Below are 22,434 nucleotides of genomic sequence, written 5' to 3'. Positions count from 1 at the left end.
TCAGGGGGTAGGAGGGAAGGGGATGACCTCAGGGGTCTTAGTGGCAGTCTGGACCCCTTGCTTGGTAGGTTACACACTCTCTCTCTCTCTCTGTCTCTCTCTCTCTGTCTCTCTGTCTCTCTCTCTCTCTCTCTCTCTCTCTCTCTCTGTCTCTCTCTCTCTCTCTCTCTCTCTCTCCCCTCCCTCCATGGGTGCATATTGGTGGCTGGGAAGAGGGTGGGAAATAGGTGATACTTTGCTTCATCTAGCTGGAAGGCAATTTGTTCCAGTTTCCATTAATTAAAAAGGGTACCATTGTTCAGTGGTTGTGCCAGGCCCAGGCCTCTCAACAGTCTTTTCTTCAGGATCTTGTTCAGGAGCTGTATAATCAGGCAGAAAACCTCATGGGGCTCAAGCCAGGGAGAGGCATGTGAAATGGACCTGTGATTTCACTGGAAACTAACTCCCTCTCTCAGGGCAGGGTGGCACCTGCTCTGGCAGCATTCCAGGAGTTGTCTAGAGCACCAAGAGATTAATTGAATTACCCATAACTAGTATGTGTTAGAGGCAGGATTTGAACCCAGTTCATCTTGGCTCTAAGGCCAGCTTTCTACTCATTAGGCCATACTATGGTATAATGGTGGGATAGTGGTTAGATCAAGTCCAAGTGTGCATAAATTTGGGGTAAGAAGCTCAAAATCCCAGAATCATTTCATCTTGGGGTTTGAAGGGACCCAAGTGGCTCAGTAGTCCAAACCACAGTCCCCAAAAGAATCCTACACCCTGCCAGTGGTAACTGAGATTTTTTAATCCTTACCTTCTGTCTTAGAATTAATATTATGTATTGGTTCTAAGGCAGAAGAGGGATTAGAGCTAGGCAATGGGGGTTAAGTGACTTACTCAGGGTCACACAGCTAGGAAGTGTCTGAGGCCAGATTTGGGACCTCTGGACCTCTTGTCTCTATCCACTGAGCAACCTTGCTATCCCTGGTAATTGAGATTTTGCTTAAAGACCTTCCTCCGAAGGCTGTCCACTCTACTTTTGGATTGCTATAACTGTAAAGCTGGAAAGAACTTTCCCCTGATATCAAGTCTAATTTCTCTCATTGAATTTTCCACCCATGATTTCTGCAGGTAGTTTTGACTGCTGGGGTTGTTGGGGTGTTGGGGAATTTATGGGTGACCTTCTGTGAGGTTTGTAGATTCCAGATTGAAATTCTAACTTAGCTGTTCTGGAGGCAGTGGGATCTAATGAAATAAATGTTGGGAGAGTCAAAAGAAATAGGTTTTGTTTCCAACTCTGACACTTACTAGTGATGTGACCCTAGGAAAGTCATGACAGCTCTCATCTTTAATTTTCTCATCTGTAAAATGGGTATAAAAATAGAACCTACCTCATAAAGTTGTTGTGAGAATCTAATGGGATAATTTATCTAAAGAGCTTTGCAAACTTTAAAGCATCAGAAATGCTGGCTGTTATGTTATTATTTTTTGTTGTTTTTTTGTTTTTTGTTTATATTTTTAAACCCTTAACTTCTGTGTATTAGTTCCTTGGTGGAAGAGTGGTAAGGGTAGGCAATGGGGGTCAAGTGACTTGTCCAAGGTCACATAGCTGGGAAGTGTCTGAGGCCGGATTTGAACCTAGGACCTCCCGTCTCTAGGCCTGGCTCTCAATCCACTGAGCTACCCAGCTGCCCCCTGTTATGTTATTTTTATTCAGCCAAAGAGCATGCTTCGACTTCCCTCCTCATGCAAGAGTCCTCTCTATAATATTCCCCGAAGGTGCCATGATTTTACTCCTTGAGCATTTCAAATGATGGTGAGCTCATTGTTTTGCCCAGGGGAGTTAAGTCATAATTCTCTCTCCCAATCTCACTTTCTCCATCTGTAAAATGGATACAGACTCCTACCTACCTCACGGGCTATTTTAAGTATGGAGTGAGATCATGAAATGATCTTCTAGGCACATGAAAGTGCCTTGAAAAGTAAATTCAACCACTAGGCCTGAGACATAGCCAGGATACACAATTTCCCAGTTCATCCTTTGACCCTTAGATGTAATTGGAGATATCAGACAATTTCCCTTCACGTGTGGGAAAGAGAGGCATAATAATTCTCCAACCAGGAAACTCTCTCCTCCTCACCTCCTTCTTGGCCTGCTAATCCTTCAAGGCCTGGCTCGAGTCTCACCCGCCTCAGGAAGGCGTATTATGGAAGCTGACTCTGCCCTCTCTTCCTTCTAAACTCCTACAGTTTGAGTCACTCATTGGCACCTGACAGACCCAGTTCCCCATGGTTCTCTGTTCCGTGTATATGCCTTTTTTCTCTATTGAGACTCTGAAGGCCCTCCAGCTTAGGGAGCCTGGCCTCTCCTCTATCTTCCCTAAAGTCCTGGCACAGGGATCCGTACACCAAAAGACTGAGTACAGACTTAGGGGCTGGATTGAAAGGAGAGGAAGATGACCCTTCCGATCCCTCTTGCTTCTATCCTCTTAATACCTGAGGAAGGTCAGAAACTGGAAATGGTTTAGAGCAAAGTGTCAAGCTTTCCATCCTGCCTTGTGAGTCTGAAATAGCAGAGATGCTCTGGGAAGCCAAGGGATGCCCCAGGGAGTAGACTCATAACAGAGAAACCCGGGGCCTGAAAGGCCAATGGGACGTCCGGTTCTGTCCTGTCAGTCTGTTCCCAGCACGACTGAAAGCAGGGGCTTTGACTTTTAAGATTCAGAATGCCACCTACTTCGTAGGCTCGCTGGTCATAGGAAGGAGAAGAAGAAAATGAGACTGGGAGGGGAAAATGAAGGCATGAATGAAGGCTGGAAGGCAGGCCATTATTTTCCAATTTGTATGGGATTGAATGACTCGTCTAACTTCCTGTGGTCCACACTATAGGACAAGTGAGCAGAGAGCATGGAAGGAAGGCTCATTAATCTCATTAATGCTATGGATCTGCCAGGAAGTCCCTTAGGAGCAGGTGGGGAAAGTGAGATGATGCTGTGTGGGGCTTCTTCATTAGCCACAGCTACCTTGGGTCAAACCTTGCCATATCAAAAGGACAGTCCTAAATTCTAAACCAATTAAATGCCCTTGACACTCTAAGAGCCTAAGATGAAACTCTGGGCTGCTGGGACGGATGCTGGAAAGGGTCTCTGAGAGTGGCAACTCTGCAGGTCTCCAGGGCAAGAGCTCCCCAACCCAGCAGTACATGGCAGTAATTACAACATTCTCATTCAGCAAAACCAGCTCAGATCTGGGGAGTGCTTTTGATTCTTCTAGCATTCCTTGGGAGGACAGTAGAATAGATGAGATCAGAGGAGCATAGAATCTGAGAGCAGGAAGGGACACTACTAACCTCTCCGGCTTCCATTATGTCCCAACCAAAATCCTACCTTCGACAGGAAGTCTTCCCCAGCTCCTCTTAATTCTAGTCATTTTCCTATATTAATTATCTTCTATTTCTCCTATAGATAGCTTGTTTTGTATTTATTTATTTGCATGTTGCCTTACCCATTAAAGTGTAAGTTCCTTGAGGGCAGGGACTGTTGGCTCATTTTGTATTCCTAGCACTTGGTATGGTGCCTGGCACATAGTAGGTGCTTAATGAATGTTTATTGATTGATTGATCAATACCAGAATCTTTTTTTTACAATATTTCTTGCAAATGGGTTTTCTAGACTCTTCTGCTTAGCCATCTCCTGACAGGGAGCTCAGTTACTCACAAGGCAGCTCCTTCCATTATTGGAATGCTCTAATTATACCAGTCCCCCTTCATAAATTTAATCCATCTTCTAGAGTGTCAACCTTCAGACCCCTGAAGATGGTGACTGTGCCCTTCCTTTCCCACCCCTCAATACACCAACCAGCAAGTCTTCTCTTTTTTTCAGGCTAAACATTTCTAATTCTATTAATCCAGCCTTACAGGATGGGGTTTGAAAATGCTTAATAAAGCGCTACTAATAAATAGCTAACATTTATATGGCACATTAAAGTTTGTAAAGCACTTTGCATTTATTATCCCATTTTTCTCCCATGGTCCTGGTCATTTTCCTCTGGACATGCTTTTGGTAGTAGAAAGAGACAGTCAGAAGGACTCTGGGGCCTAATCCTGAATAATTTGGGCAGGTCACTTAACTCCTCAATTCCCACACCTGAAAAACAGGGATTCTACTATTTGAACTATTTCACAGAACTGCTATGAGGAAAATGCTTAATAAAGCATAACATTTAATAGCCAATAATAATAATAGCTAACATTTTATAGTACTTTAAGGTTTGCAAGGCACATATTCACTCATTTTAGCCTCACAGCAAACTTCAGAGACATAAATACAGATTTATTTAGTTTTTTTTTTTATTACTAGATAAGAGATGGTGGATCTGGACATGGTAAAAGTAAAAAACCATCAGGGAATGGAGGAGCAGTAGCCCTGCTACTTCCACACTAGCCAAAAGGCTGGTTAAATGGAACAGGCATTCACCAGAGAGAAACAGAGTCTACTTTGTTATCTGAGCTTCCTTAAAACCCCAGAGTTCTCTTTTCCTTGATTTCCCCATCTCACTCAAACCCACAGAGGTCAAGCCCAGACCTATCCCCTGGCCTACCTCTTGGTTCAAAGCTGCCTAAGGACACACACAAAGAGGGAAAATAGCAGGATGGTTGATATATACCTCTGCTTTGGCAGGCCCTCGAGTATCCGGGTCCTTTGCTCACAGTTGGACCAGGAGGCAGGAGATCTGTGTCCTAGTCCTTTCTCTGGTACTTACTGATAGCTTATTTTATTCTATTCTTATAGGATATACAAATGGGAAAGACTGCAGACACCTCTTAGTTCACTCTTTTCATTTCTAGATAAAGAAACTGAGGTCCAGAGAGGTGAGGGATTTGTCCAAGGTCAGCAGAGCTGGGATTTCAACTTGAGTCCTCTGATTCTGAATCCAGCACTCTGAGCTCTGGGAAAAGATGTACATGACAGCCTGAACTCCATTAAATAAGCAAAATGTTTTAGAAGAGTTATTTTATGGGAACTCTCAAGAACAAGAACTATTAAGGGAAATTTGTAGCTTAGCATAAACATACATTTGATTCAAATAATGAAAATAGCCTCAATAATAATCCTAAAGATCACACAAATAGTAAACCACAGAGCCAGTTTTCAAACCCAGGTCCTCTGATTCCAAACCTATTTTTTTTTTCCAAGGGACTCTTTCCTTCCTTCCTTCCTTCCTTCCCCCTCATTCACTTCCCTTCTCTCATCTCCCAACCCTTTCCTTTCCACTCCTCATGGTTTCTTGTCCAATGAGGATGATTCCTTGAGGGAGAAAGGGTGACCAGGTTTTTAAGGTCCTGTTCCTTCTTTTGCCCCATAACAGGGGCACCCACTGCCCTCTGCTTCCTACGCAACCCTTGAGAAAGAAAAGGCCTAGCTGGAGTACCCTAAGGGCCTGGGGAAAATGAAGAAAAACTGCATTTGCTACTGGAAAGTATCCCTTATTATAAGTCACTAGATAAGGTTAATTTAGCTAATGTTTCTCTAAAGGTTTTGCATGAGAGGTTATGTTAAGAAGTTAAATTCTTTTCAGTTTGATGACCATGAGATGATGAAATATTGCTCTCAGAGATATGTGTAAGGGAGGAGGGATATGATTTCCCTGACCCAACTCAGCTGATATAGTCACAAAAAATAGTCACACAGATGAGGTAATGAGGTGTTAACACCTTTATGAGGTGCAAACACCTCTCTGATTGAGGCAGAGAAGGGAACAAAGGGATTGACTGAGCAAACAAATTAGCCTCTCCTGTGGGTGTTTTAAATAACTAAACCTTGAAGAGTTCCAGGGAGTTTCAATCCTGAATGAGTTATGGAATAAGACCTAGGGGGAAGTGGGGAAGGGAAGAAAAGAGATTTCTCTGCCTCCTACCCTCTATCAGCTGTGAGGATTTGTACTTGCCCAGAGGAAGACTATTCAACCAGTAGTTGGAAAGTTTCTGGTCTGAGAGAGTCTAAGGAGAGACAAACACAGATATAGAAAAGTGGTCCTTTGAGGGAAGGGGAAGCCTTGAGGAATTGGACCTCTGGCAGAAAAGAAGAGAGCTGGATATGGATTGAGAGTTAGCCCTGGAAATTGTGGGTTGAATTGTGGAGTGGAGGACCTCCTTGGGAACCTGGATGAGCAATCCACAGAGCAGAGACCACATCCAATGGGAACAGTGTGAGAATTCTATAAAGAAAAGATCTCTAGGTTCTGCAGTCCCAGGAGGTGAGAGTTGCCTTTGCTACATGTATATCTTATATATGTAGCTAATTTCCACTGAACTCCAACATTGATCTCCTTTTTCCCATAAATGCTGACTGTACATACAGCAGTGTCACATCTGATTCTTTTTTTTTGGGCGGGGGGCGGTTGTACTTGTTTCCTTTTGCTGAGAGTTAATTGTGTCTATTGACTTGATGCATATTGGTGAGGTTCATGAGTTATAACCCTCTGGGAGCCCAACCCCAAGGATGAGTATAAGTAAATTAAGGGAGTATCCCAGCAGGAAGGTGCTATATCTACAACCCTTGTTCTAGAACAGCTGGTTTTGGGGAGGCCATGAATGAACCTGCTTTTCCACATGCCATACCTGACAAAAGAGCCTAGGCCCAGGCCAAAAAACAGAAGCTACTCGGAATCCCTGGGACTTGATTCAATGGACCCTGAAGAAATCTCCTAACTTTGTTGCAAGAAAATCAAGAGAAAATCCACAAAGGATGCTGAGGTCATTGGCTCACATTGAAGAATGGACAAACTGGTTCCTTTGGGTAGAAGTCATTAAAACCAAATGGAAAGGAAGGAATATTTTGCAATGAGTTTTATCAACACGGTGGGCAGCAACTGCATAGCCATTGCGACCCAGAGGATGTTCTCCAGATAATCCCCTTGAGTCACTTGTCCAAGAGTCTCCTAAGGGCTGGAGGGAAAGGGAGAGAGCTACCAGGGTATCAGGCCTCCCCTAAGGTTGGCCTTTACAGGCAAACTCCCTCCCTCTGGCTGTCCTCACACTTAGCTCCATGCACACTCACCTGCCACACAGGCTCTGAATGCTTCCCTAGTTTAGCTGTACTCCGGTAGGATGGCTGTGAGTGAGGCTTCTTCAGGTTGTAGATAGCCACATTGCCATCATAGTAGCCCACAGCCAACAGGTAGGGATGTTCAACATGCATGTCCAGGCACATAATGCCACACTCGCTGCTGAAGATATACTCTGGGAAGCTGGGGTTCTTCAGGGTGTACAAAAGTAGCATGCCCCGGTTTTGCTTCATGAAGTCATCTAGATCGAGAAACGAGGATTTATGAATGGATGGAAGGAGTGAGCTACGATAGACGGTAGTGATGGAGAGTGGGATACAGAGCCCTGGAGTCTAGAAGTCTGGAGGCTGGACCTCTAGTCTCACTTCTGCCAAGACTCTCTCTCTGGCCTCCATGAAATCACTTCCCTTTTCCCCAAGCAAACTGGGAAAAGGAGATGAGCTTGGCCTGTCTGCCAAGGCTGGAATAAAATAATGGAAATGAAAATTCCTTGAGAAGTTAAAAATGCCTGACCACCTAGAAGGGCTAGTTATTGGAGGGGCTGAGTATTAGGGATCATTGGGGCTCATCTTTAACCCCATATGCCACTGCATAGAGCCCACCAGACACAGAACTCTGGGCCGGGGGGGGGGTATGTATCTGTGTTTGTGTTTAGGGGGTTCTATTCTTATGCTTTTAGAAGGTGAATCTCAGATCAGATTGTATGATTGATATACCTATAGGTTAGCCCTGACCTATTAACCCTGCAGTCCCAGTGGCTTGTGGCTTTAAATTAATTTGGGGATATTAATACTCATTCCCATTTTTCATTAGTTTAGTGCATTTACTATTATAAAAAAAAACGCAACTAGAGAAAATATTTCTCTCAGACAAAACCTTGGTCTGTAATCGAGTTTCCTTTTCTTTGTAAGTCCTCAGCACTCTGAAGATATAGAGAGGGGGATATCATTGGTCAGACCCAGCCAAGGAGAGCCACAAAGTCTGGGCCAGCTTCGAATCAAAAGCAGAAAGTCCTTTTTGTCCTCAGCAGACACATGTGGCAGTCGCCCAATTTTAGAGAGTTTCTAATCTAGCTGAGGGGAATGGACATGTATACAAATAACCACAATACAAAGCAGGATGTAATAAGTGATATGAGAGTGGTACAAAGTGCTTCCTGAGTACTAAAGCAGGAATAATCACATCTGTTAAGAGTAGGGAGCTGGGGGGAAGGGAAAGCCGGAACCAGGGACTTCACTGAGGAGGTTAAATTAGGGCTAGGTCTTTAATGGGGGGGGGGCCACGATTAGGGCAGGTGAATTTGAATTCAGACAGCTAATTGGTGTGATAGATAGACCTCTGAATCTGGAGTCAGGATGGATCTGAGTTCAAATGTAGTCTCAGACACTTACCATGTGACCCTTAACTGCTGTTTGCCTCAGTTTCCTCATCTGTAAAAGGGAGATAATAGCACCTCCTTCCCAGGGTTTTTGTATAGGATAAATTACATACTATCTGTAAAGTGCTTTGCAAATCCTAAAGTGCTATATAATTAATGTTATTACCTATTGTTATTTTTATATGGGGTGGGAAGGGCAGTTTTAGGCAGAGGGTACAGAAATAAAAATGAAAAGGCAAGAAAGCATGGAGTATGTTTGGGAAACAGTGAGAAGTCCAACTTGACTAGAGTTAAACTACCCCTGAAACCACTGCTCCAGAGTCTATCAGAGATATAACATTAGGTTTGGAGGGAAAATGTGTGTGTGTGTGTGTGTGTGTGTGTGTGTGTGTGTGTATTAGACACCTCTCTCTCTCTCTCTTTGTTTAAAGTGATTGAGAGGGTTATATTCTTATACTTAGGAAGTGAGGCTTAGATCAGAATGAGTATGACTTTTAAACATTAGTAGGTTAGCCTTGGAGCATTAAGAAAAGAGTAGAAATATAGCTAAAAATGTAGACAAGAAGCAGATCATAGATGACCTTCGCTGACAAGCTAGGTAGTTTGGATTATATTCAGTGGTGACAGGACCTGCTGAAGGATTGTTTATCTGTTTGTTTGTTTTTAATAGGGAGATGATATTATCAAAATTCTGCTTTTGGAAGATTAATCTGGCAGCAGTATGTAGAACAGATTGAAAAGGGAGACACTGGGAAGCGGAAAGATTGGTTTAGAGATTATTGCAAATGTACAGGTAAAAGAGAGAGAGAGTCTGAACAAAGACAGTAGCAGTATAAATGGAGAAGAAAGAATAATCGAGAAGTAGAATTGACTTCTATAGGGTAACTTTCCCATTCACATTGAATTCTAGACTTCCTTTAAAATAGAAAAATCCACAAGCATTCTACCTCTGACACAAAATGATTCAGAAAGCTACTTGTATTTTTCTCTAAAGTTCTCCTTTAAAATATTTTATTTATTTATTTATTTATTGATTGATTGATTTGTTTGTTTGTTTGTTTGTTTGTTTTTTTAAACCTTTAACTTCTGTGTATTGGCTCCCAGGTGGAAAAGTGGTAAGGGTGGGCAATGGGGGTCAAGTGACTTGCCCAGGGTCACACAGCTGGGAAATTGTCTGAGGCCAGATTTGAACCTAGGACCTCCTGTCTCTAGGCCTGACTCTCAATCCACTGAGCTATCCAGCTGCCCCCTAAAATACTTTATTTTTTAAAAATAAATTTTTTCTTTTTTTATCACCAAAATTATCACTGAAATGTCTTCATTATCCTTTTCTTTCTTTCCTCCCAGAAAGCTAACATAATGACAATATTTTTGAAGGAAAAATTAAAGAGAAAAAAATCAGTAAAACTGATCAATGCATCAAAAAAGTCTGAAAACATTGCTATGCACTATATCTATGGAGTTCCCACCTCTACAAAGGAGTCTTCTCATATCTTTATCAAAATATATTCCCATCGGGGCAGCTGGGTAGCTCAGTGGATTGAGAGCCAGGCCTAGAGACGGGAGGTCCTAGGTTCAAATCTGGCCTCAGACACTTTCCAGCTGTGTGACCCTGGGCAAGTCACTTGACCCCCATTACCTACCCTTACCACTCTTCTGCCTTGGAGCCAATACACAGTATTGACTCCAAGATGGAAGGTAAGGGTTTTAAAAATAAAAATATATTCCTATATTATTTCTTGGAGTCCTGTTTATTCTTTGTAATTTTGAAACATTAACTATTATGGACATTCTTTCCATCTACATTGCTGTAGTCATATGTTTTCTTGTTTCTGCTCACTTCATTTTGTATCACATTGTGTAGTTCTTTCCATACTTCTCTAAACTCACCACATGTCACTTCTTGCAGCTCAGTAATATTCTATAACATCCACAGTAAGTTTAGTCATTTCCCAATTGGTTGAGATCTTTTTTATTTCTAATTCTAATATAACAAAAAGTGCTGCTATAGATATTTTGATGCATGAAGAAATTTTTCTTCTTATATCATTGACCTTGTTGGGGCATAATCTTAGTATTGAAATCTCTGGTCAAAGGGTAAAATGCTCTTTTAATTCTTCTGGTAAGTGTACTGTGAATGTCTTAGGTGGGAATTCATCTTTAATATCTGCTAATCTCGATTTTACCAAGGAAAGTATTCTGGTGCCAGGGGTAGAACTCTGGAGAAAGGAAAAGGGAGCTAATGCAACAGCATCAGGGAATAAAAGGCAAACAGCTACATGGCGGTTGTCAGAAGACATTATGAATACTGGAAACCTCATATCCTGTATTCTTTAAACCAGGATTGTTGTCTTTAGACAGGCAACTTTGCCAACTAGGCAAAGTTCAGTCAGCAGTGCTTCTAACAGCAGTGCTGTGGTGCTTCTAACAACTAGCAGGTAGCCAGGCTAGAGGGGTGGGAAGGGATATCACAAGGCTGGACACTGTTACAACACCCACCAATTAAAGCAGGTAATTGTAAAGGAAAGTTCAAAGTTCGACCCAGGACTCACATAGGCTTGAGAATGATAAAGAGACAGAAAGATTTAGGGTAAGTCAACATGGCAGACATTAGCAATGGGCATTCCAAGGCCCATTGGTGAAACTGGAGTAAATTTAGCTAGAGACGACTGATTGACTCCAAATGCAGCAACCAGCCAGATGTTCTAACAGTTCTCTACTGATAAGTGAAGCTCTTTGAACACTCTCAAGAGATAACTATCTGCCACACTTAGGGAAGTGTGAATTTGGTTCTTAAAGATCCTCTTCCAAGTATGAGTTGGAGGACAATGACATGTTCTTGGATGCAAAGAAGCAGAACCCGGATTCTTACCCCAGGAATGAGTTCATGACTTCAGGTAGGCTTCCTGAGATCCTAGGAAAAGCATCAGTGTCTAGCTGAGAGGAGAATAGAGTATCTCCTGGAGTGAGGAAGGCAAGGGCTTAGATAAAGGTATAGTTCCTTCCCAGGAAGAGTTTTGAGAGAGCCAGAAGCAGAGTTTTCCCCTAGCCCTTAAAGTATCCCAAAAGATTTACAAAGTACCTTTCGGAAATGCAAAATATGAATATCCCTGGTATGAAACCAGATCTTCTTTTTAAGTGACTGTGGTGGGTCATAGATTAATAACTGCTGTAGTCATATTGGTCAAAGTATTGGCTATATTCCACCCCAGGGGTTCTACCCCACTAGGCAAAAATCTGGTTTGCATAAAACCCGGGGGGTGTCCTATAATTGGATTTGTGTGTATATGTATGTGTGTGTGAGTGTGTGTGTGTGTATGTGTGTGTGTGTGTGTGTGTGTGTGTGTGTACACACATGCTTTTTTTTCCCTTTCAAAGAGATCTCTTTGTGGAGGTATTATATTCAGACAAATATAGTAATTACTCCTATAATAATTGCAAGAGCAAATTAAAAAGCATTGTCACATTAATGAATTTGTAAGGAATTTCTGCCTTCTGTAACTGAAGGATCATGGGATTATACAATGTTAAAAATGAACAATATGACTTCCTCATTTTAGAAGTGAGGAAAAGGAGGCCTTTGCAAAGAGGTTAAGGAACTTGCCAAAGTCAGCGAGTAGCAGAACGAGGCTGGATTATGACACGAATGAAACAAACAAGTAACTGTGAAAAGTAGATTCAAATTCAAATAAATTTTGCTGACGTGCACCAGGAAACTAGGTCCATGTGAATATGTTGTTTGTATCTGCATAAAAGTTATCTCTGAAAACCATCAGGAGTCAAGAAATAAAGGCTGAAGATTGCCTAAAATGGGGAGGTCCCTACTCATATGGACCCTTTTTAGCTTGAGACAAAAGAAGATTGGAGAGAGTTCAGGAAAAAGATACCACCGAGCTAAAGATTGTGTCTGTCCAATCCAATCTAAGACCAAGTGAAAGCCTGACATGGCAGAAAGGACAAAAACTTCAGAATGGGTTGATTGCTGGTGAGTCAGAAGAAACATGGAAAATTGGAGCAAAACTAGTCAGGGCATTTAAAAAATAATTATAGAGGGGCAGCTGGGTAGCTCAGTGGATTGAGAGCCAGGCCTAGAGACAGGAGGTCCTAGGTTCAAATCCGGCCTCAGACACTTCCCAGCTGTGTGACCCTGGGCAAGTCACTTGACCCCCATTGCCTACCCTTACCAATCTTCCACCTATAAGTCAATACACAGAAGTTAAGGGTTTAAAATTTTAAAAAAAATTATAGATACCATTTACACAGCAAAACACTGCTCTCATTCAATCCTCACAACCACCTTGGGAGATAAATGCAGGTACTATACCCATTTTACAGATGAGGAAACTGAGGCAAACAGTGACTAAATTATTTTCCCAGGGTCACACAGATGATAAGTGTCTGAGGAAGAATTTGAACTCAGATCTTCCTGACTTCAGATCCACTTACTGTGCTACTTTAGTTGCCTTCTGTGTGTTTGTGTATGTATGTATGTATGTGTGTGTATGTGTGTTTATGTGTAGAAAAGGATTCCTGGAAATGAGATTCTTGAAGGATTCTACCATAATTATAACAGAAGCTGCTGTATGCTTTGTAATTCTTCTGCCTTTCTGTAGAGCAGAAGGATTTGGCTTCCCCTATGTGAGGCCACCCATCTGGTAACTCTGAGCTGAGAACAAATGTATGAGTGCAAGAGTAAACGTGTGTGTGTATGAATGTCTGTGTATGTGCATGTGTGCATCTGGGTGTCTGTAAGTCTGTACTTGATGTGTGTAGATATCTATTAGGATTAATGGAAAGCCAAGGAGCCTTAGTAAATCTTTGAAAAAAATCATAGTTCTGCGTCTGTTGGTAATTTGTCCTAATCTCTCCCTCCTCTGCTTTTGTATATTTAGTAGCACTGTCCAATTTGGGGGCATTGCTGATTTTACATGACCTAATGCCTGGCATAAAAAATGTACAATCACAAAAGGGAGGCCTCTGTGAATTATACCTCTTGGCAGCAACAGTAGAGTAGAGTCAAGTCAAGTCAAGTCAAGCCAAGCCAAGCCAAGTCAACCAGTATAGGCCACCCCCAACTCACAAACAGGCCGTATTCCAAAAGCTAATTTGTAAATCCATTGCTTGGAACCTAGAATGTATTTTCCCATAGAAACAACGTTACAAATGATGCTTACATTTCCAAGCTATCTCGGAAAGGCCCACTTAACCCATAATGGAACTGAATTATACTATTAATTACCCTCAAAGTTACAACTAGGGTAGAGAGATGGGTGATTTGATATTTAGGATATTTAGTGGGGATGTTTATCCCCCCTCACATCCAGATGGTGGTCCTCCCAGGTTTTTGTTCCCTCACCTTTTCCCTAGTAAGTCCTTGTGGAAGGTGTCCTCTCTGCTCGTTCCAGGCGCAAGAATTGACTCTGATGACACTAACTTGGATTATGTATTACTAGGGAGAGGGTGGGGTCAGAAAAGACCACCTTTCCTGGATGCAAAATTGATACTGAAAAAAATTCTAAGGGGCAAGAATTTGATTTATCTCCTTACCACATCCTTTTCTATGCTCTATTTTTCTCCTCATTCCTGCCACTTTTCTCCTTAAGAACCTAGTGCCTTCGGAATATCTTTAAGCCTCCTGTCCAGATCACCCTTCTCTTTAAAATGGTACCATAAATTGGCTCCATTTCTGACATCCAATCAAACCTCCCATTTCCTCACACTCTTTTGTTTTGGTTACCTAGAAGAAAGAAGGCAATATGATGGAATTGATTCATACTAGTGTGGAAAAGACTATGATAAGACCTACCCTTACTAGAACTAGTTACATTTTTCAAAGAGAAAACCTTGTCCCCAACTGACTTCTAGCTGCTGGAATTTCAGGCAGTAAAAAAAGTGAAATGAAGAATTCAAGGAGTAGGATGGACAACAAAGGCAAGCCAGTCCTACCTTCCTCTGCCCCCAGCCCCCATCTCTATCCCAGAGGTTAGACTAAGTTTTTCTTGTTTTAAAATTTCTTCCCTTTCTCCAGGTCTAAACATGAAAGTCCTCCAAGTTCATGGTTTTGCTTTTCCATAGTGGCTCAAATGACATCTTACCTGAAGCTTTCCCTGGTCCCTCTAGGCAGAAGTCAGCTCTCTGTCCTGTTTGCTCCCCTGGAATCTACTTTGTAATGCTCACGTGATACATATCACAAACTGTTCTGTACTGTCTAGTTGTGTCTCTGCCATACCTTCTCTCCTCCTCCCCTATCTTCCACTATTAAATTGTAAGTTTTTTGTAGGCAGAGAGAGTTCCTTCTTTATCTCTGTATCTCTCAGGGGCAGTGAGCAGAATGTCTAAAACACAGTGAACACTCTTTGAATTGAATTGAAGTTGCAGTAACAGTACTGGACATGCCATGGAGCAGGGGAAGGAGGAACAGGGAGTTATGTGTGTCATTTATGGGCCATGTGTAAGAAAAGTGATTCTAAGGCTGGGCCCAAGGATGCTGGCTGAATGTCTTCAGGGCTTCCAGCCCTGGGTTGCAGGGGAGAAAGGAGAAGAAAGAGCCCTAGCCCCTGCCCTCTGGGGCTCTGGTCCCAGAAAGCCTGTGGTTCATTAAATGCCATAGGAAGTCAGGAAAAGGAGCAGTGAGTTTGGTTGGGAATTGCTAGAGGAGTTGGGATGTAGAAATCTTGTTCTTACTTGGGAAATATTATTGGATAAAGTAGTGGTACTGATCTAGGTTGGGTCCCTTGAACTCTTTTCCCCTAAGGCCGGACAGAGTGATCAGAAGTGATGAAGACAGTCAACTGGGGTTCCCATTCTGATTAGAAATGAAGTTATTCATTGTGATGGCTATAACTAAGACCCTCTTCTTGAGATCAGATCCTACCTGCCACAAGATAGTTATAAGCTGCAGTGCCTGGCTCATGGGAGGAACTTAAAAACTTGTTGACTGTCTGAGGTGAATCCCATGTTCCAAAGGACAGGGCCTAACCATGTAAGGAGGCAGCTACCTACAATATGATGGCAAGGATGCTAAGAAGGCACCTGTGTTCCCAAATATCAACCTAATGGCCTGTCATGGTTCCTAGAATTCTGCCATCAGAACTTCATTCTCTTGGTTTGGAGAACTTGCCTTCTGTAGAAATGCAAATCCCTCTGGGAAGGGTAATAAAGATAATTATATCCAAGTATAAATGAATCTATTGGATTCTACTGAAAAGAGGATCTTGAAAGGGTAGAAGATAGCATGAGACCCTGGGGGAGGGAAAGAAGGTAAAGAGCAAAAGCAGGTCAGGTTGATAGCAGGGAGAGGACCCCATGGGAGACTGGATGGTTAATTTAGAGCCAAGGCTGAGTTCTGCTTAAGCAGCCCAGAGGCTGAACTAGGCTTTGCATAAAAGTACCATCCCCTTCTCCCCTTGTGCCCAAGGCAATTTGAAGCCTCTCCTGACAGAAGCCTAGCATTCCAAGTTCTGGGCTCTGGAGGGCCAAGACCATTGATTGACCACTTTGAAAAATAGAGCAGAGAAGAGCAAAGTATGCTTAATGGCTCCCCTTCCTCCTGCGGCCTGGGGCTGCCCTGCCTTTCACCCACCCTGCTCTAAAAGGCAAGGCGAGGTATTATTAATCAGGAGCAGCTGGGAAGACTGTTTCTGGGTCAGTTCCAGGAAGCCCTGGCCCGACTTCTCCCGGATGGAAAATACAGGATTCCATCACAGAAACAGACATCCCCTTTGGGCGCTGGCCCACTGAGAGCTGCTCAATGTCTTGTGTGCTTTGAGCTCCAGGACAGTTGCTTTTGTTGATGCTTCTTCCTATGTGAATGTGTGGGTGCTCAGCAGAAAGACAGCAGTGGCTGATCCCTAGCATGGGATTTTGGGAAGGGCAGCCCCCCCTGCCTTGCTCAGAAGAGCTCGGGGCTGTTTCCTCCCTCTAGCATCTAGACTGTGAACTCCTTATGCCAAAAGCCTTTCAGGGCCTAATGGTGCTGCCAGGAGGTGTTGGAGGCCACCAAGAGCTGATGCCTTTTGGCTTTCAGTATATCCAAGTGGGAGAGCAGCAGTCAGGGATGGATACACTTGCTGCTCCTATGTAGTAATGAGGATGGTGACTGACTTAATTAGCTTAGTTAGGGCTCGCATCTCTCTGAGGACTTTCTAGGGGAATCTCAGGACAGCTCAATACCTACCTACTTTGGCCAGCTCCTCCCTGTCCAGCCTTCTGGGCAGTTTGCCAGGGACAGGCAAGAATGCTGTGCTCTAGTAGCATGGCACCTTTTGTTGAAGTAGCACCTTTTGCCAAGTATCTTTCCTCCTATTCAGGAATACCCCAGTGGGGAATTTACTGTGCCTGACCACATTTCTTATCCAGATCCCTGTCTGTTCCATATGAGCAAGGGACAAAAGGAGAGAGGGGAAGAGGAAATACAAAGAGGAAGGTCAAGATCTGCTTGAAAGGGACTGCCAGTGAATGGCTTCATGTTTAATTAACTTAGAAAGTAGAAAGAGTCCTGGCCCAGAAGGTCAGGAGATGTGGGTTCTAGTTCTGGCTTACTTCTTGGCCTTCATTGGACCTTCGTTTCTTCATCTCTAAAAGGAGGAGGTTGAACCATTTAAAAGAAGAAAAATTCTATTCTAGCCTCTTTCTCCATGATACACATCTTGAAATGAGAGGTGCTGAATCCTGGGATATACTTCTTATTCTTAGTTCTCAGAGGAAGAGAGGAAGAATAAGGAGAGTGTAGCACTAGTGCTGAACCAATAGGTATCCTACATCCGAGTTCTGGTTCTGACTCTCACGCTGTCTTTTCCCTTTGCCCCAAAATTTCTGCCTTGGCTTCCTAGTCTATGAAGGGATATTTCCCTATATTGGAACCACTCACTGGCCAAGAGAGTAGCTTTCACAAGCCATTCTGTCTTTGTTCAGAGTCTTTTCTTCGGCTCTCTTGTTGTATAGCTTCTTTGGAGATGTCAAGTATGCTCCAGGACACCAAGTCAAAAATGTTATAATTGGAAGGAACTTTGGAACTCATTTAATCCACCCTCTTTTTTTTACAGAGGAGGAAACTGAGGCCCAAAGCTGACAATAGAGTAGAGTAGAAAAAGCCAAGGACCTGGAATTCAAGACCTGGATCCAAAACTCAGGCAAGATGCCTGTGTTGGCTGAGGCAAATCACTTGACCTCTTTGGATTTCAATTTCCATACTTGTAAAATGAAGGTATTGAACCAAATGATCTCCAAGGTATTACTTGTTCTAAGTTCTAGGATCCTATAAGTACTCTATGATCTGAGGTTATAGTAGAGCCACACATGCGAGAGTCACATTCCTGGGAAAAGCTGACCTGCAAACCACAAGAGCCCAAGTAATTGCATTTGGGGTTTATTCCCCAAATTACCACTTGTGAAGTGAGATTCCGACTGAGGGTCAGGAAGCAGCCCCTCAGAAAGCTCAGGTCTCCTAATCCTTCTTTTGTCCCCCCCCCAAAAAAAAACCCAAAACACTTTGTCCCAGCTGGCAAAGCAGACCCTGGCCGAGTGAGCTGGGAACTAGGGATGAGATGTCGTGTAAACATTGTGCAAGTGTTTGGTCACTGGGCGCCGTAGAGAAGGAAGGATTGCCAGAGTGCTGGAGAGGCCAGCACACGTGGCTTCCATGTCCTCAAATGTTACACAGCGCCTGTCCTCCTTGTTCACCCTCGACACCCTCAGGGTCCCTCCCAGGACTGTGGATCAAGTTTATCCTCTCCAGTGGGAGCCCATGTGGCCCTGCTGGAGGCTGATCTACATGTAGGCAATATCAGCTCTGGGGTTAAGTCCTGGGACCCCTCCCCATACCCCTGGAGTGCTTACTAAATACCAATCAAGAATGATGGATTCCAGATGACTGGTGCCAAACCCAGACGGGCGGGCCGCTGAGCTTGCAGACAGGACAACAGATGGTCCCAACACCTCTCTGCAAGGATCCCCAGAAGCAGTGAGCATCCGACTCTTCCAGCGGGGTGGTGGTGGGAGAGCGGGACTGAGGCAGGATGGAATTAGGAAATGTGGACCTATGGTCACTTTGAGAAGGCTGAGGATAAAGTTGGATAAAGAGATAAAGAATGACTGATACCCAAGGGGGCAGGAATGGGGGGAAGGAACACACTCTTTTGTAATCCAGTGCATTCCTGAAAATAGCTCCTAATACACAAGATACTGAGCTAATCTCCACCCACTCCAAGGTATTTGCCAGGAATTCCTTCCCTTGAACCACTTATGAGTGAGATCTCTGTGTATAATTAAGAATCAAAGCCACACAACAGAAAGGGAAATGAATTCAAGCCAGTGACAAGTCTGTAATGCTGCAGGAGTGGTTGTTATGGCTGTGTAATCTGTCAGAAAATCATTTTGTGGTGGGGTTGTTTTTGGCTGGAAATACCTTCTAATCTCCTGTGTTCCTGTCCCCGGCTGGGGAAAGGGAGCTGGCTGCCAAAGAAGGAAAACTTTCTTCGGCTTATGTATCACCGTGGAGCTCAGCTCAGCTCAGCTTGGCTCGGCTCAGCTCAGCCCAGCTCAGCCCAGCCTTGTGGCTTCCAGTTCTCAGGCTGGAGGCCTGAGGGCCCTGTGGACTCTCTCTGGATGGAGTGGAGCTCTCAGCTGCAAAGGAGATCTGGCGGAGGAGCCAGAGAATGACACTAGACCCAGAATTCTATTTCCAGCTTATCCTGAGGGCCTTTGGGTCAGTCAGTTACCATTCCAGGGTCCTAGTTTCTCCAGTTGGGAGAAGATGGACCGTCTAGGCTCTCTGTTCATAGGTTATAGTTCCAAAGAGAGAGGAGGTCACAGGCTGGCCAGGTGATTTTATTTACTGCTAATGGTGATGGTAATAATCATAACCAACAAGGCCTTATCCTTTTATAGCACTTTGTTTTAATTAAAAAAAAAACTCTTACCTTCTACCTTAGAATCAATGCTATGTATTGGTTCTAGGGCAGAAGACTTGGTAAAGGCTAGGCAATGGGGGTTAAGTGACCTGCCCAGGGTCACACAGCTAGAAAATGTCTGAGGCCACATTTGAACCTAGGACCTCCTACCTCTAGGCCTGCCTCTCAATTCACCGAGCTACCCATCTGTCCCTCCTTTTACAGCACTTTAAAGTTTACAAAGAGCTTTCCTCATAATGACCCTGGAGCTGGGTAGGACAAGTAGTATTAGCCTCTGTCTTGCGATGGGGTAAACTGAAGCTCAGAGACTGTGGTTTGCCCAAGGTCTGCTCTCAGCCGGTCTACGGAAGAGCAGGATTAGATCTGAGTCTTTCTGACACCAAGAGAATACTCTTTCCAGGAGAATTTCTCTCCCCACCAGAACACAGAGATTCTACCTATTCCCAGTGTTTGATGCTGGTCACTCGGCCGGCGGCCGGCTAAGGGCAGAACTAAGGGAGAGGGGGTCACTGCAAGGCTCCTTCTGGCTATAAATCTGTTTCCCCAGTACCCAACCTTCTCTCACTCCCTTCTCCTTGGCCCATCGTGTCTGCCTGGCCTGAAATCCTGCCTTGGAGTCATTCCTACAGATTAGATAACAGCATCCTGAGACATGTATTTTCCAGAAGGTCCCGGTGAAACTGTATAATGTGTGGAAATGAAAGTGACTCGTTAGGCCTCTCTGTGCATATTTAAATGAGCCCATGGCATGATAGAAGCCCAGTTTATTTGATGGCTTCATGACCTTGGACCTCTGTGCCTCTTCTGAGCCTCAGTTTCTCCAAATTAAAAATGGGCATCATACTTCCTCAAAGGGTTGCTGTGAGGCATGTGAAATAATATATGAAAAGCATCCTCTGGCTCATCCCCATCCATGCTCGCACAGCAAATTGTGACGTTGGCAAGCACAGAGGCAGAGGCTCATGGACTTAGAGCCAGAGGGACCTTTAAGGTCATCTAGTCTGACCCTCTTGTTATCTGGAGGAGGCACTGGGGGCCTGGAGAGGTTAAGTGACTCATCTAGGGTCACACAGGAAAGGGTCAGAGGTAGAATTTGAATCCAAGTCCAGCACTCTTTCAAGAACACCATGGAGCTGGATCATAGGGAGAGGACATTTCAACCGGAAGGGAATGGGAACAGGGGGGGAGAGGTGAAACAGAGGTGCAGTCATGAGGGGCCCTGGGCAGGCTCAGTGTTAAGAACGTGTCAAGGCTCTCAGTGGCATCATTGGGCTGCTCATCATCGGAAGATACAGTATATGTTTTCTTCCTTTTTTTCTTTTCTTTTTTTTGTTCCTCCCTCTCCTATTGCCCTTCTCTACTTCTCTACTCAATTCTGCCCAGCCTCCACACCCCTTCTCTTACTCCCACCACTCATAGCCCTTTACACAAAGCTCATTAGGAGAAACGAACATTTGGGAGAGAGGTTGTAGAAGGGCAGACAAGACACGGAGAGTAATGATCGTAATCTGTGGTGGTAATGCTAACTTACATTTAGTGCTTTACACAATCCTACACAAATGGGATCCATTACTGTCTTGCTCTGAAGAAGCTCATTCCAAAAGTATAATTTCTATAATCAAAGAAACAATTCTACCAGATGGACCCTACAGCAAGTACGAGATGGATACCACACCCAGCCTTGGCAATGAAAGATAGTAGAAAGAGCCCTGCATTTGGAGCCAGGAGCCCTCAGTTGATTAGGGGCTTGACTATGGGACCTTGGCTAAGTCACTTCCCCTTGGGAGCCTCATCTGTAAGAGGAAGAGGTTGGACTAGAGAATCTGTGGGGTTCCTTCCAGCTCTAACCCTTATGACACTCTTATTACCTCTCTGTATATTATACTTTTTGGACCCAGGAGGGAGAAACAAAGGGGAGAGTAGCCAGAAGGTTATTCTAGTAGTTCAGGAGTGAAATGATAAGGGCTTATACCAGGGTGTATGCTAAGTGAGTGGAAAGAAAAGTATGTATATGAGAGATTTTGGGAAGGGAGAAGTGGCAAGATGACACCAGATTGAGTGTGAAGACACACTTAATTTGGAAGCATGGCTACCTGGGAATTTGGGATGAAAGTAGGGTTTTCTGGGGAAGATGAGTTGATATAGAGACACTTCTAGGATATGGCTTATTGTTGCCCATATTCCATTGCTGAGAATACCACATAGAATTCTTCTCTAACTTCTTTCCAAAAAGATAATGTACATGTATATATGTGCACGTGTACACATATAACCTACTTAATGAGGTTGCTGAAGAATTCTCAGTCTTCAAGAATTACAAGTATAGATTGTAATAATTGTTGGTTATTCTGAACCAATGTTAATTTGTTGCATATTTATTAATGTTGATGATTGCAGCTATAATTAGTGATGATAATAATTCACATTTTAACTGATCAGTAGATTAAATAAGTGTTCATTAAGGACCTGCTAGGCACCAGGCACTGTGGTAGGTGCCAGCCACAAATATATATGTATACATATACATAAACATATTTATTTATAAATGTTATTTAAAATATAATATAGGATACATTTATACATAAATATATTTATTGTATATATATTTTATATTTATATATTTATGTATAAATATATTATAAATAAAATTTATAAACACTATAAATATGTATAAATTATAAATATAAATAAATAGAAATATAAAAATATTGTAAATAAATATATTTATGTATAAATATATCCTATATTCTTTCTTTCCTTCTTTTTTCTTTCTTTCTTTCCTTTTCTCTTTCTTTTTTCTTTTTTTTAAAAATAAAAACCCTTATCTTCCATCTTAGAATCCATACTGTGTATTGGTTCTAAGGCAGAAGAGTAGTAAGGACTAGGCAATATAGGTCAAGTGACTTGCCCAGGATCACACAGCTAGAAAGTGTCTGAGGTCAGATTTGAACCCAGGACCTCTGGGCCTGGCTCTCAATCCATGGAGTCACCCAATTGCTCCCTTTCTTCCTTTCTTCCTTTCTTTCTTTTTCTTTCTTCCTTCCTTCCTTCCTTCCTTCCTTCCTTCCTTCCTTCCTTCCTTCCTTTCTTTCTTTCTAT

The 22,434-nt window shown here is 43.1% G+C and overlaps 1 protein-coding gene across 1 annotated transcript in view; it reads right to left on the bottom strand.

Moving 5' to 3' along the window:
* DNAI1 (dynein axonemal intermediate chain 1) overlaps positions 1–22,434 on the bottom strand; it is a 309,175-nt gene that overhangs the window by 72,714 nt on the left and 214,027 nt on the right. The window contains exon 12 of the mRNA XM_044678118.1: positions 7,041–7,288. Coding sequence (XP_044534053.1) covers positions 7,041–7,288 — 248 coding nt within the window. The remainder of the gene's footprint in view (positions 1–7,040; positions 7,289–22,434) is intronic.

This window comes from Gracilinanus agilis, chromosome 1 (assembly GCF_016433145.1).
Source record: "Gracilinanus agilis isolate LMUSP501 chromosome 1, AgileGrace, whole genome shotgun sequence".
NCBI classification, from domain to species: domain Eukaryota; kingdom Metazoa; phylum Chordata; class Mammalia; order Didelphimorphia; family Didelphidae; genus Gracilinanus; species Gracilinanus agilis.
Note: the sequence above shows the minus strand (reverse complement) of the source record. Positions and strands in the feature narration are given on the sequence as shown.